Source organism: Oncorhynchus tshawytscha, linkage group LG25 (assembly GCF_018296145.1).
Source record: "Oncorhynchus tshawytscha isolate Ot180627B linkage group LG25, Otsh_v2.0, whole genome shotgun sequence".
NCBI classification, from domain to species: domain Eukaryota; kingdom Metazoa; phylum Chordata; class Actinopteri; order Salmoniformes; family Salmonidae; genus Oncorhynchus; species Oncorhynchus tshawytscha.
The window spans coordinates 40,808,749-40,825,368 of record NC_056453.1 but is presented as its reverse complement, the minus strand read 5'-3'; the positions used below and the strand labels follow the sequence as shown (position 1 = coordinate 40,825,368).

Here is a 16,620-nt window from a genome sequence, read left to right as displayed (position 1 = left end):
CTCACCCATCAGATGGGTACAGTAACCCAGCCTCTCACCTATTAGATGGGTACAGTAACCCAGACTCTCGCCTATTGTATCAGATGGGTACAGTAACCCAGCCTCTCACCTATTAGATGGGTACAGTAACCCAGACTCTCGCCTATTGTATCAGATGGGTACAGTAACCCAGCCTCTCACCTATTGTATCAGATGGGTACAGTAACCCAGCCTCTCACCTATTAGATGGGTACAGTAACCCAGCCTCTCACCTATTGAATGGGTACAGTAACCCAGCCTCTCACCTATTGTATCAGATGGGTACAGTAACCCAGCCTCTCACCTATTAGATGGGTACAGTAACCCAGCCTCTCACCCATCAGATGGGTACAGTAACCCAGCCTCTCACCTATTGAATGGGTACAGTAACCCAGACTCTCACCTATTAGATGGGTACAGTAACCCAGCCTCTCACCTATTGAATGGGTACAGTAACCCAGCCTCTCACCTATTGTATCAGATGGGTACAGTAACCCAGCCTCTCACCTATTAGATGGGTACAGTAACCCAGCTTCTCACCTATTAGATGGGTACAGTAACCCAGCCTCTCAGCTATTGTATCAGATGGGTACAGTCAAGCAGTGTTCCTGACAGTCTATTTAACCTGCTGACCCTTTGATATGGACGTCCTCTAGTCTGAGACGACAGCTCTACTGACTGAAGATCCTCCTTTTGTGTGCATACGAACACAAGTTTAGCATCAGTGAATGTTTTCAAACTAAAGCCCTCGTTGAGATTTAGCTACATTGGTCTGTCTCAGATTGTAGAATAGAAGTTGTACTAGTCAGTGACTTGGTATTTAGGGTCCGACTCGGCACCTGTTCCATTTTGTTAGCGCCCCTCCCATGTCTCTCCCAATCCCCCCCCCTCACTAGGTTACAGAATAACCTTGCCTTGCCATTAACCTGCTTCCTTTCCTCCCCTTCCTCTCATCCTTCCATCTCTCCAACCGCCCAACCGTCCCATGACTGTAGCCAAGATGTCCGTCTACAAGAGAATGACGCTGGCATGTTGTTTTGATTGCGGCCGTTCAGAGCGTGACTGCTCTCGCATGTCGGCCAATGTGCATCACCATAGTAACGCGAAGGACACCCTTCAGCAGCGTGGCTTCCCTCTCTCTCCTGTCTCTCTTAATGATTGCTCGACCACTTTACGTGCCTGTAAGTTGTCAACGTGACACACACAGCGTGTGTCATCCATGTGTGTGTGTGTGTGTGTGTGTGTCTGTGTGTGTGTTTGTGTGTGCATGAACATGCAATACCGAGTCTTTGGTTTGTGTGTTTTCTGTCTCGGTCAGAATGCATCAATAGTCTAATAGTCTACATATGTGAGTTTTGTTTAGCGATTACCGTGATTGTTGATGTTGTTGATTGATGTTGGAGATCAGTGTTATGATGATGTTGGTTATCCTGTCGTGTCTTTGTCCTGCTCCTAGTTGTCTTCTAGAACATGCTATGTTTGTCTGGAATGTGTTTTAATGCTGTTTTGGTTATCCTTTAGTAATTGACGCATGATTTACCGTTTTATAGTTGGTTATTTATTGGGTTTAAATACTTTATTTATTGGGTTTAAATACTTTATTTAGTGGGTTTAAATACTTTAAATAGACAAAATACTGTTTATTGACCAAATTCTATATTTCTGTTAATGTTACAATGTTTTTTAGTGGATAAAATACCAATTCTGCTTGACTTTATTATTTGTAATGTTCAAAATCTAATGTTATTGTAGTAGGGTTTCATACTACTGTAGCCCATGTGTTACCAACCTACATTTCTTTACTAGTGACCTGAATCACCCTCCCTCAATTACAGTAGATGCTTGCAGATTCAAGGGGCTGTAAAGACAACACAGTTTGCCAAGAAACAAGTCCCTACAGACAGAAATACAGACATGGAGCCGAGGGGGGGGGCTTTAGTCTCAGATAACTAAGGCATTTTGTATCTCCTCTGAGTGTGTCGGAGCATGACGTCATCAACCCACACTGGTGTATGTTGCGTGGCATGGGAAGAGCAGAATATGCAATGTGTTGGTACATGTTACTTTGAAATATTAAGTCAGTCCACATTTGTTTAATAAAATCAAAGCAGATAGTCTAGTCTCTGGGGGCTGTCCTCTCCCCTCAGCTGCAGTCTTCCAGCTAGGGCTGTTGTGGATGTGACTAGCTGGCTAGCCGTAGTCTGGCTGCATGGCTAAGTTAGCAGAGAATACTCCAGAGTCGCTGTCTACACGGAGTGCTGAACACTGAGAGCAGGGCCTCATGCGGGCTGACATGAAAATTATGTTTGCATTTTCATTTTGAGAGTGTTACCAGTTGTCATGAAACTCAGGGTGACAGTTCCTAACCCCCAGGCCTCCCAGAGCCCCCTCTCCCCTCCTCTCCCTCTCTCGCTCCATCTCTCTCTCCATTTCTCTCTCTCTCACTCTATCGCTCTCTCCATTTCTCTCTCTCTAGCTTCATCTCTCTCTCAATTTCTCTCTCTCTCACTCTATCGCTCTCTCCATTTCTCTCTCTCTCCATCTCTCTCTCCATTTCTCTCTCTCTCACTCTATCGCTCTCTCCATTTCTCTCTCTCTCCCACTCCATCTCTCTCTCCATTTCTCTCTCCCGCTCCATCGCTCTCCCCATCTCTCTCTCTCTCTCTCTCTTCTTCGGGTGGCAGGTAGCGTAGCGGTTAAGTGCGTTGGGCCAGTAACCAAAAGGCTGCTGGTTAGACTCCCCGGGGCGGCAAGGTGAAACAATCTGCCATTCCTCCCTTGTTCAATTCAGTTAACCGTCAACAACTGCTCCTTAGGTGCTGTAGACGTCGATTAAGGCTGTCCCCCTACACCTCTCTGATTCAGAGGGGTTGGGTTAAATGTGAAAGACACTTTTCTGTTCACTGCATTCAGAACTGACTAGGTGTCCCTCTTTTCATTCTCTTGTTGTGGGACAGATGCTAGCCTGTTAGTTCTGTGCCGGCCAATCGCAGGCGACAGATGCCAGGACCAGCATGCCCCCTGGTTGAACATGTCCCCTCACTGTCCTGCCATTAGCTAAAAAACCTGAGCTTTATGTTGTACTCTACAGGGGTCCAATAGGTAAGGTATTGTTGAATATGTTGGACTCTACAGGGGTCCAATAGGTAAGGTATTGATGAATATGTTGTACTCTACAGGGGTCCAATAGGTAAGGTATTGTTGAATATGTTGGACTCTACAGGGGTCCAATAGGTAAGGTATTGATGAATATGTTGGACTCTACAGGGGTCCAATAGGTAAGGTATTGATGAATATGTTGGACTCTACAGGGGTCCAATAGGTAAGGTATTGATGAATATGTTGGACTCTACAGGGGTCCAATAGGTAAGGTATTGATGAATATGTTGGACTCTACAGGGGTCCAATAGGTAAGGTATTGATGAATATGTTGGACTCTACAGGGGTCCAATAGGTAAGGTATTGATGAATATGTTGGACTCTACAGGGGTCCAATAGGTAAGGTATTGATGAATATGTTGGACTCTACAGGGGTCCAATAGGTAAGGTATTGAGGGGTCCAATAGGTAAGGTATTGATGAATATGTTGGACTCTACAGGGGTCCAATAGGTAAGGTATTGATGAATATGTTGGACTCTACAGGGGTCCAATAGGTAAGGTATTGATGAATATGTTGGACTCTACAGGGGTCCAATAGGTAAGGTATTGATGAATATGTTGGACTCTACAGGGGTCCAATAGGTAAGGTATTGATGAATATGTTGGACTCTACAGGGGTCCAATAGGTAAGGTATTGATGAATATGTTGGACTCTACAGGGGTCCAATAGGTAAGGTATTGATGAATATGTTGTACTCTACAGGGGTCCAATAGGTAAGGTATTGATGAATATGTTGGACTCTACAGGGGTCCAATAGGTAAGGTATTGATGAATATGTTGTACTCTACAGGGGTCCAATAGGTAAGGTATTGATGAATATGTTGGACTCTACAGGGGTCCAATAGGTAAGGTATTGATGAATATGTTGGACTCTACAGGGGTCCAATAGGTAAGGTATTGATGAATATGTTGGACTCTACAGGGGTCCAATAGGTAAGGTATTGATGAATATGTTGGACTCTACAGGGGTCCAATAGGTAAGGTATTGATGAATATGTTGGACTCTACAGGGGTCCAATAGGTAAGGTATTGATGAATATGTTGGACTCTACAGGGGTCCAATAGGTAAGGTATTGATGAATATGTTGGACTCTACAGGGGTCCAATAGGTAAGGTATTGATGAATATGTTGGACTCTACAGGGGTCCAATAGGTAAGGTATTGATGAATATGTTGGACTCTACAGGGGTCCAATAGGTAAGGTATTGATGAATATGTTGGACTCTACAGGGGTCCAATAGGTAAGGTATTGATGAATATGTTGGACTCTACAGGGGTCCAATAGGTAAGGTATTGATGAATATGTTGGACTCTACAGGGGTCCAATAGGTAAGGTATTGATGAATATGTTGGACTCTACAGGGGTCCAATAGGTAAGGTATTGATGAATATGTTGGACTCTACAGGGGTCCAATAGGTAAGGTATTGATGAATATGTTGGACTCTACAGGGGTCCAATAGGTAAGGTATTGATGAATATGTTGGACTCTACAGGGGTCCAATAGGTAAGGTATTGATGAATATGTTGGACTCTACAGGGGTCCAATAGGTAAGGTATTGATGAATATGTTGGACTCTACAGGGGTCCAATAGGTAAGGTATTGTTGAATATGTTGTACTCTACAGGGGTCCAATAGGTAAGGTATTGATGAATATGTTGGACTCTACAGGGGTCCAAAAGGTAAGGTATTGATGAATATGTTGGACTCTACAGGGGTCCAATAGGTAAGGTATTGATGAATATGTTGTACTCTACAGGGGTCCAATAGGTAAGGTATTGATGAATATGTTGGACTCTACAGGGGTCCAATAGGTAAGGTATTGATGAATATGTTGGACTCTACAGGGGTCCAATAGGTAAGGTATTGATGAATATGTTGGACTCTACAGGGGTCCAATAGGTAAGGTATTGATGAATATGTTGGACTCTACAGGGGTCCAATAGGTAAGGTATTGATGAATATGTTGGACTCTACAGGGGTCCAATAGGTAAGGTATTGATGAATATGTTGGACTCTACAGGGGTCAAATAGGTAAGGTATTGATGAATATGTTGGACTCTACAGGGGTCCAATAGGTAAGGTATTGATGAATATGTTGGACTCTACAGGGGTCCAATAGGTAAGGTATTGATGAATATGTTGGACTCTACAGGGGTCCAATAGGTAAGGTATTGTTGAATATGTTGGACTCTACAGGGGTCCAATAGGTAAGGTATTGATGAATATGTTGGACTCTACAGGGGTCCAATAGGTAAGGTATTGTTGAATATGTTGGACTCTACAGGGGTCCAATAGGTAAGGTATTGATGAATATGTTGGACTCTACAGGGGTCCAATAGGTAAGGTATTGATGAATATGTTGGACTCTACAGGGGTCCAATAGGTAAGGTATTGATGAATATGTTGGACTCTACAGGGGTCCAATAGGTAAGGTATTGATGAATATGTTGGACTCTACAGGGGTCCAATAGGTAAGGTATTGATGAATATGTTGGACTCTACAGGGGTCCAATAGGTAAGGTATTGATGAATATGTTGGACTCTACAGGGGTCCAATAGGTAAGGTATTGATGAATATGTTGGACTCTACAGGGGTCCAATAGGTAAGGTATTGATGAATATGTTGGACTCTACAGGGGTCCAATAGGTAAGGTATTGATGAATATGTTGGACTCTACAGGGGTCCAATAGGTAAGGTATTGATGAATATGTTGGACTCTACAGGGGTCCAATAGGTAAGGTATTGATGAATATGTTGGACTCTACAGGGGTCCAATAGGTAAGGTATTGATGAATATGTTGGACTCTACAGGGGTCCAATAGGTAAGGTATTGATGAATATGTTGGACTCTACAGGGGTCCAATAGGTAAGGTATTGATGAATATGTTGGACTCTACAGGGGTCCAATAGGTAAGGTATTGATGAATATGTTGGACTCTACAGGGGTCCAAAAGCTGACTTACAGAAAGTAAATCATGTGGAATCTGGGATACTCTTTGTCATGGGGAGTGGGGAAACCTACTCCCCAAAACCTTTCCTTTGTAAATATCCTGTTCTATAGGTCTCCGTCACAATGTATGAGGTACTGTATGTGTCAGTAACAATAAGGTTTATCATTTTAAGTTAACCATTTATAATTTCAGCTCCCTGACCAAGGAAGTATCACAGTCTGACTTCATTATTAAACCTTTGTGGGGTTCGGGTGGGGGGCGCATCTCCTAACGTATTGGGGATCTGGAAACATTTTGAATTGCTGAAGTCAATCTGGTGAGATCTGGCTAAGCTGACGGCATCACCGCAAGTCATTGAAACATCCTTATTTTTTACTAACCAATTGTTATTTTTCATTGCTTGGTCCATTTTGTCTTCAAGGCACACCTCAGTTCAAAAGTGCTTTAAAGAGATTGAACCCAACAGCAGCTTTATAACTGACATTATAACCTTCCGGTATACCCTGTATTATCAGGCTATATAATTTGCTCTCATTGCAACAACCCTGTAACTTTTCATTGTCTTTGCATCTTTCTCAGCAAAAAATAACTATAACGGATATATCAAATCAAGTAAGTTTTGATTTCCCATGTATGTTTTTGTTATTAAATTTGTTTCTTAACGTCGTTAACCCTCCTCTCAGTCCCCTGTCCATTCCCTGCCTACATCTTTCTGACTGTGTCTATCTAACTCTCCATATTTTCCTGTTTGCTCATCAGCAGGTTTGGGGTCATTTCAGTTAAATAATTATTTCAGGAAGTAAACTGAATTTCCAATTCCAGTTTTCCTAAATTTCTTTGAGAGAAAAAAAATCCAATTGGGATTTCTGTTTACTTCCTGAATTGACAGAATTTGAATATAATTGACCTCAACCCAGCTCGCCAGTTGCTGTGTTTCACTGCTCAATAATTCCACATCCTCCAACAACTGACGTTGAAAAGACACGGTCTATTACTGGACTGGTCTGTGTGTCTTTAGGAGGGAGGTTAGTGTCTGTCTGATGTTGCCCTGTGACAGAAAATACTGTCATGGCTGTCATGGTACGTGAGGCAAATTAACTACGTATGTCTTTCATGATAATATTACATTTTTATAACACAGAACGATGTGTGTTTTTCAGTTTTATCCCAATACTTTATGTTTCAGTAAGTATTCGTTTTAATTTGAGCAGTAGATGGTGCTAATGCTCTAAGGTAGTGTATCTCTGGATATTAGTGCTAAGATCACTGCACTGTAGAGTAAAGTGTTGTAGTTCTCAGATAACAGTTATGTCTGGTGAATCTCAAGAGAACCTGGAATCAAACGGCTACCAAAACCAATCAAACAGGTACCAAAACCAATCAAACGACTATCAAAACCAATCAAACAGGTACCAAAACCAATCAAACAGGTACCAAAACCAATCAAACGACTATCAAAACCAATCAAACAGGTACCAAAACCAATCAAACAGGTACCAAAACCAATCAAACAGGTACCAAAACCAATCAAACGACTATCAAAACCAATCAAACGGCTATCAAAACCAATCAAACGGCTATCAAAACCAATCAAACGGCTCTCAAAAACCAATTACCCGAATAAGCTAGTGGATCACACTATTCACTTGTTTAGATTTTTTTTTTAGATTGACAATGACAAAACATAATTATTGAGCATTATTCTCTCTCCGATTTCACAATTCATTCCAAGTAGTGGATGACGAGACAACGTTACTATAGACCATCTAAAGTAGAGGGTCTTAGAAAGTCAGGACATCTGCCACAATGTGTTGTCCCTGCTGTAAAGCTGTGCATGTTTGACGTGGGACAGATGAGTGCAGGAGGTTTAGAGCCAGAACGGTAATGTGTTGTCCCTGCAGTAAAGCTGTGCGTGTTTGACGTGGGACAGATGAGTGCAGGAGGTTTAGAGCCAGAACGGTAATGTGTTGTCCCTGCAGTAAAGCTGTGCGTGTTTGACGTGGGACAGATGAGTGCAGGAGGTTTAGAGCCAGAACCGTAATGTGTTGGACAGCTGACCGTTCAAATAATCATCTCTATACAAATTGGCTTCTGATCCCAGCTAGCTTTGGGAGAAGTGGAAAGATATTTTCTTTCTCCTGCGGGTATTGTCAGATTTATTTGTCATAATAAAAAAATAAAAGTATCTTTTTTTAACACTAGATAAGTCAAAACTAAATAAACACATTTATTTTGCAGCATTGATTAGGGATTCAAAATATTCAATTTATTAGATTTGTTGTGATAAAATATGTTAAGTTCCTCCCTTTCAGGTGTCGGATGTAAATGTCTGTTGCGATTATTCTCATAGTAGAATAGTAGAACAATCAAACACCTGAAAGCCCTGCTGTTGATTAATTCATGTTGATTATGAAAAGCAAAGTAAATGTCATATCTAACATTTTCATTTTAAGAGTCTACTTCTAGTGGCTAAGTGGTGTTTGATACCAATGAGTGTCTTAATTATTGAACTATTCATATTTTTATGCCATAAAGAATGATCCCCGACTTAAAATAATGGTGAATGACACGTCTGTAAAATACAATTCCCGCTGATAGTCAGTCCATTATAAAGTCAGTTGAATTCAACCCCACAGCACATAATTTACAGACAGTATAGACTATCAGTATAGACTGTATAGATTATCAGTATAGACTGTATAGATTATCAGTATAGACAGTATAGACTATCAGTATAGACTGTATAGACTATCAGTATAGACTGTATAGACTATCAGTATAGACTGTATAGATTATCAGTATAGACTGTATAGACTATCAGTATAGACTGTATAGACTATTAGTATAGACTGTATAGACTATAATCTATGGTTCTTCTCTTGTGCTGATTTTCATTCTTCTCTGTCCGACAGTTAAAGACGACCCATTTATCAAAAGGTCAACCTATCAGAACCAGTCTATTCGGGGCTCCAGAGTGGGGCAGCGGTCTAAGGCACTGCGTCTCAGTGCTAGAGGCGTCACTACAGACCCTTGTTCGATTCCAGGTTGTATCACAACCTGCCATGATTGGAAGTCCCATAGTGCGGCGCACAATTGGCCCAGCGTCATCCGGGTTAGGGTTTGGCCCGGGGCTGGCCGTCATTCTAAATAAGAATTTGTTCTTAACTGACTTGGCTAATTAAATGAAGGTAAACAAATAAAGAATAATTGCATTACAACTCCACAACCAACGCAGCCCACCATAAAGCAGCAACAGTGGAGTAGTATTGCCCATGTCTGTGTCAATTCATGTCTGTGTCAGTATTGCCCATGCCCGTGTCAATTCCTCTAGTCAACAACTGTAAAGGAAGCCTGCAGTCTTCCAGGCCCTCAGTGTTAATGTATAGCCTCTGAGAGCTGGCCCAGGGGGGCTGGCAGCAGAGGATGCCAGCAGGCTGCTAGTTACATACAGATACCAGCCCAGTCACTCCAGTAACACCACACTGTACATGTGAGAACCCTACTTGTGGTGCCATGCAGCACGGCGTGGCTAGTTTGGCCCCTGCTCACCACTAGATAACAACACACAACGTGTTGTGTTTTAGACTGTAGCTGAGTGGAGTAGATGCAAGCCCCCTCGGGTTGAACCTCAATGATACTAGCTAACATCACAACACTGAGGCTGCTGCTAGGCTGGAGTAGAGCACTGGGGTTGTAAGCCCCCTTGAGGTCTGGTGTAGCTAGGCTTTACTACACCCTGCTCGACACTACCACAACGCATGTGTTTGTGACTGAGGCAGAGGCTGTACTGCTGGGGTGGAGTGGTTGCACGTGTAACATTCCTTACTAATGACCCAGTGCGTGCAGCTGTCAGCTGGGAACTACTAAATATTGAACACACTGACTGAGGAATCTCCAGCCACTCCACCTTTGCTTCACTACTGTCTCCATTATACTGTCATAGATAAACAGCCCGGCAGCATTGCGATTGGAGGTTAGCCCATCTGAGGACCAGGATATTTTTTTGTAATTTTTGTTGTTGTTACTTATTGTTGCCAATTGGTAGTTACAGTCTTGTCTCATCGCTGCATCTCCCGTACGTACTCAGGAGAGGTGAAGGTTGAAAGCCGTGCGTCCTCCGAAGAACAACCCAACCAAGCCGCACTGCTTCTTGACACAATGCCCACTTAACCCGGAAGCCAGCCGCACCAATGTGTCAGAGGAAACACCGTACACCTGGCGACTGTGTCAGTGCGCACTGCGCCCGGCCCACCACAGGAGTCGCTAGATGTCAACCTGCTGTTTTTATTTCATTTTCACTGAACTGGCACTGAGGAGCTGTTCTTTCTGCTTTCTCTTCACGTGTAGAAATGTGATATCAGCTAGCGTAAAGAATTAGCCTGATTCATTTTCACTGGAAGGCGAAACTTGTCATTCTTTTTTTTCCCCCGCGAAGAGAAGAGCCCTGGGTCGGTGTAGTTTCATGTAGTGGTAAAGACAATGTCCAAGGGGGCAGCTGAGCTGTGAATAAATCATAGTGGCACTCAGACCAATCTAATTACACGAGCCAAGGGCATCAGCAGTCAGTGTCATTAGGCCCTGAGAAGAGAGAGGAAACTAAAGACCAGCCATCTCCGATGCATTCAGACTTTGGAACAAAGGGCCCATATTTATGATGTCACCTCTGTGATATTTGTGCTTTATTATCTTAATTAGATGAACGTTCTGAGAGATTTGCATAGCCAGCAGTAGAAGCATCTTAAAGGTACTGCCCGGTGTTCTCAGATTTCTATGAAATATGACCTATAAAATAGTTTTCCTTCCAATGGTAAAAACAGCTTTTCTTTGTTGGAATGGTGTGGGTCGTACCCCAACAACAGAATGGTGTGGGTCGTACCCCAACAACAGAATGGTGTGGGTCGTACCCCAACAACAGAATGGTGTGGGGCGTACCCCAACAACAGAATGGTGTGGGGCGTACCCCAACAACAGAATGGTGTGGGTCGTACCCCAACAACAGAATGGTGTGGGTCCTACCCCAACAGCAGAATGGTGTGGGTCGTACCCCAACAACAGAATGGTGTGGGGCGTACCCCAACAACAGAATGGTGTGGGGCGTACCCCAACAACAGAATGGTGTGGGTCGTACCCCAACAACAGAATGGTGTGGGTCGTACCAACAACAGAATGGTGTGGGGCGTATCCCAACAACAGAATGGTGTGGGTCGTACCCCAACAACAGAATGGTGTGGGTCGTACCCCAACAACAGAATGGTGTGGGCGTACCCCAACAACAGAATGGTGTGGGTCGTACCCCAACAACAGAATGGTGTGGGTCGTACCCCAACAACAGAATGGTGTGGGGCGTACCCCAACAACAGAATGGTGTGGGCGTACCCCAACAACAGAATGGTGTCGGTCGTACCCCAACAACAGAATGGTGTGGGTCGTACCCCAACAACAGAATGGTGTGGGTCGTACCCAACAACAGAATGGTGTGGGCGTAACCCAACAACAGAATGGTGTGGGTCGTACCCAACAACAGAATGGTGTGGGTCGTACCCCAACAACAGAATGGTGTGGGTCGTACCCAACAACAGAATGGTGTGGGCGTATCCCAACAACAGAATGGTGTGGGTCGTACCCCAACAACAGAATGGTGTGGGTCGTACCCCAACAACAGAATGGTGTGGGGCGTACCCCAACAACAGAATGGTGTGGGCCGTACCCCAACAACAGAATGGTGTGGGTCGTACCCCAACAACAGAATGGTGTGGGGCGTACCCCAACAACAGAATGGTGTGGGTCGTACCCCAACAACAGAATGGTGTGGGTCGTACCCCAACAACAGAATGGTGTGGGTCGTACCCCAACAACAGAATGGTGTGGGTCGTACCCCAACAACAGAATGGTGTGGGTCGTACCCCAACAACAGAATGGTGTGGGGCGTACCCCAACAACAGAATGGTGTGGGTCGTACCCCAACAACAGAATGGTGTGGGCCGTACCCCAACAACAGAATGGTGTGGGCCGTACCCCAACAACAGAATGGTGTGGGTCGTACCCCAACAACAGAATGGTGTGGGGCGTACCCCAACAACAGAATGGTGTGGGCCGTACCCCAACAACAGAATGGTGTGGGCGTACCCCAACAACAGAATGGTGTGGGCCGTACCCCAACAACAGAATGGTGTGGGCCGTACCCCAACAACAGAATGGTGTGGGCCGTACCCCAACAACAGAATGGTTTGGGCCTATAGCTTTCATAAAAAATATTCATGTGAGTAGAGTGCTGATTATCCAGCTCATCTTCCTCTAGACAGTTGATTGGCCAGCTCATCCACCTCAGAGAGAGGACATCATGTTCTATGAGGAAATAGCCTTTTTTAAAGCGATCTGTTTGAGATACAAGTTTGAGATAGGATTATTGAAGTGTTTTTTTTTCTACTATCCATGCTTTGGCCACAAATACACTTAAAGAGTCAACAACATTATTTGCATATAAGTTAACAGAGAATGAACTTTTACAAGTGATTTTCCCTGGGCAGTTCCTTTAAGTTTCTAATGAAATGATTTAATAGGACATGGACATATGTCTACTGAATTAGCATACCTAATGGGGTTAATGCATGTGTCACAGTCAGTCACACACTCCTAGTGATACTTATTCCAAGGGGTTGATTCCATTGTGCATTTTTAAACTATAATGATTCAGAAATGGTTTGAGGATGATTACAATTTATTTACAAAACTTGAACCGATATATACAGTATCAAGCTAGAAATGGAAAAGTATAATTTGTAAATACCATTAAAATTTGGGCTTGGTTTTTTGTGTGATGTTAAAATACTGGGGCGGCAGGTAGCCTAGTGGTTAGTGTGTTGGGCCAGTAACCGAAAGGTTGCTAGATCGAATACCTGAGCTGACAAAGTAAAAATCTATAGTGGGTTAACTCCCTGAACAAGGCAGTTAACCCACTGTTCCTAGGCTGTCATTGTTAATAAGAATTTGTTCTTGCCTAATAAACTGACTTGCCTAATAAAATAGATACTGTGTTGTTATCATATTATACGCACAGTATGTAGGATACTGTAAGATATTCAATAAGTCAGTTTTACAGTAAGTCCATTTTATAATAAGTCAGATTTACAGTAAGTCCATTTTATAATAAGTCAGATTTACAGTAAATCAGTGGTATATTAAATGAGAAGCATGATGGTGACGGCATGTTGTATCATTATGTTTAAACCAATGCAGACGATGTTCACATGCATTTTTATTGAGTTGCATTTGGGGGATTTGTCAGGTCGTACTGTATCATGCATTACATCCGTCCCGTCCTTTCCCCTTCCTCACCCTGTGGTCTCCTGTTCCTCTAGTCTCCTGTTCCTGATTCTAACTTGTCTTTCCTCTTTTGCTTTGGGACCTTCTCTGACTTTTGAACCGATTGTCCTGTGTTGTCTTGGTGTACTAACGTACAGTAAATGTATAAGACTTCCTGTATGTGATCTCACCTCCTTGGCTTCTCCCACTCTCGCCTGTTATTGCAGTGGAAGAAGAGCAGCAGTCAGCTGTTTCGCCTAAAAAGAAACAAGGCAATGGAAACACAAGGAACTCACCCAACGGTTCACCAAAAATGATGAGGTAAGACAACAGCTTCAAGAGAACACTATCTATCAGTACTGTTCCGTTAGTGTTTCTTTATATGTGCCCGGATTCAGGATCGTAGGCGTTTGACGCTCTTTTCTACTTAAAAAATATATATATTTGTATTTGTTTTTGCAGAAATGCCTTCTTGAACATGGAAACTTTCGTATGCATTGATTACAGACTGGTCTGGGATTTGTTATTTTATGAGCTTAGTTTAGCCAAGGAGAAAGCACTGAGCTATGTAGGGAGAAAGGCAGGATCCCTGATTGGCTGAGATAATGGAGGGGGATAATAGAGACACTACTTCCTGGAGGACGATACCATGCTGACTCATTTGTTTATTCTTAAGGAGATGAGTCGGGCTTAATTAAGAGGGTGTGAACGATGCTGACTCAAGTGATTTTTTTCGCCTACTTGTCTCCAAATTGGGAGAACAAGTTTATCAAATTTACAAGATGCATAACTTTCCCATGTTTCCCGCCAACAGCAGTGTATGATATACCATTTTGATTTAATCAGACTAAGACCTTTTCATGTTGTAGCTGAACCGGACGCTAACGCACCACAAGCTTCACTTTCTTCTTTTCTTAAATCCAAGTCTGCAAAATTTGACACAGGCTCACCTTCCTGAATTCAGTCACAAGTCGTAACTTCCTTGATGATACACATTACACAGAATAAGAACGAGAGCGAGACAGAGAACTCTCTAAAGCTGAAACATTTCTACGCTGTCAATTTGTCAGCTGTTAAAAAGACAAGACATAAGCTTCAATATGTATTTCATGAGAGAGACAGACCGATCACGAGAAGCGGTTTGAGTAATACTCTAGCTTTAAGGCCTCAACTGTCACCCCTCCCAGTCCCATCCACATGTACTGGACCTTTAAACATCAGTGACACTAATGACAGCACCAACCAATCAGAGAGACTCCTGTGGCTCTATCGCCCCCGGCAACTCTATTGTAGCGATCCCTTTGAGTTCTATTTTTGGTTCACAAGACCACGTGTGATATGCCTCATCGCCATCCAAACTGAAAATCAAATGCTACCTTGCTTTTATCTTGTCCCATGGAATTAATTGAGTGTTTATTGATTTTGACGGGTGATAGGAACTGCTATTCAACACGAGGCCATTAGAAGGAATAGAAGAGACATTATCATTCAAGGGGAAAGGTAATAGACAAACCAGATCAGAGGGAAGTCACATAGCAGAGTATGGAACAACTGTAAAACTCTGCATAAAATATGATTGAATTCTACTGTACATTGCTATTGTATATACTTTGTGTAAAAGCAAGTTGTAATTGAAGGTACCTCGATGCTAGTTAAGATAGTACTACAGTCCTACAGTTACCAACAAGCATTTGCTCACCTGCTTACATGAGGAAAATCATCTAAACCGCGTCCCTGTTCGCCACATCATTTATGCACGTTTTCTTTGATCTGTTTGACTGGTAAAATTTATTTGGAGGCATTTGGCCTCGTCTGATTTGCTTCAAAGTGAATGTCAGAGCTGTACAGTAGCGCTTTCGGAGGTTTCCCTGGCTCCTGGAAAGGTAGTCGAAGCTCTGAGGGTCTACTATTCAGACTTTTCATGTTATAGCCCTGAGCTAAACGGACGCTAACGCACCACAGTGTGTATGTACAGTGTTTATTTTGTTTACTGCGGCACTGTGTGTCTAAGACAATTTTTACCCTCTGGACATTAAAGTTCATCCTATCCTATCATACTCCGCTGTTAGCCATGCTAATAGTGCTGGGTATGCAGGTAGACCTAATCTAATACAGTATCCCAATCTGATCTAGTACTGTATACTGATCTGTCCTAATGCTGTATAACGATCGGATCTAATACTGTATACTGATTGGATCGAATACTTTATACCGACCAGATCTAATACTGTTTTACTGATCTGATCTAATACTGTATACAGGTGAATCTGATCTAATACTGTATATATGTGAATCTGATTCTAATACAGTATACTGATCTGATATAATACCGTATACAAGTGGATCTGATTTAATACTGTATATAGGTGAATCTGATTTTATACTGATCTGATCTAATACTGTATACAGGTGGATCTGATATAATACTGTATACAGGTGGATCTGATCTAATACTGTATACTGACCTAATCTTTCATGAAATACTAAGGTGCATCGTCTGGCTGCCTGCACTGTGAACTCGAAGAAGCGATTGTTTGCAGTAGCCTAAGGGATACTTTATTTCTACAAGCTGATAGAAAAAACATCTGGTTGCGTATACCATGTGTATTCTACAGGACCTGGGGGCCCCACGGCCCTTGTAAATAAGTAATGATCAACAGATTGGCTGTGGGTTTTTGAAAAGCATGCCTTAGTCAGTTTGTATGATGGGGGGTTCAAAGCCATTGCCTGATTCCATTGCCTGCTGGAGCGGAGCGGGGGGGGGGGAGTGAATGCTCGTTCACAGCTAGGAGCTACAGTGCTCTTACTGAAGGGAATGCTGGAAGAGCCCATTTAAAATGCCCAGCTTCTAGCAGAGTTTCCACTCAGTTGAGCTGTCAACTCCTATGTTCTAAAATGCATGCATTTATATGCTACTGATGTTTTATCTTTCATGATGAAAGTGAATCTAAAATCCATCCATCACAGTGATAAATCTACAATGTACATTAGGTAGTCAGAATAAATATTTACTAATTCGAATTTAAAAAATAAATTATTTTTATTTGGATCTGAGACCCATGTCATTCAGAACAATTTCAACTCCACTCAATCTACGTAGTGAAAATAATGAAACACATAGCCTACAGTACGTGTTGATGAAAGCAATAGAAAAAAATAAAATTAAAAAAAGCTGTATTGTCACA

The 16,620-nt window shown here is 42.6% G+C and overlaps 1 protein-coding gene across 2 annotated transcripts in view; it reads left to right on the top strand.

The window, feature by feature from the left end:
* The window catches only part of LOC112224696 (calcium-activated potassium channel subunit alpha-1), a 214,727-nt gene that overhangs the window by 163,754 nt on the left and 34,353 nt on the right, over positions 1–16,620 (top strand). The window contains exons 19-20 of one of the 2 annotated variants that reach the window (XM_042305752.1): positions 6,713–6,745; positions 13,663–13,756. In XM_042305752.1, the coding sequence (XP_042161686.1) occupies positions 6,713–6,745; positions 13,663–13,756 (127 nt within the window). The remainder of the gene's footprint in view (positions 1–6,712; positions 6,746–13,662; positions 13,757–16,620) is intronic. The other variant, XM_042305753.1, reaches the window with a different exon arrangement.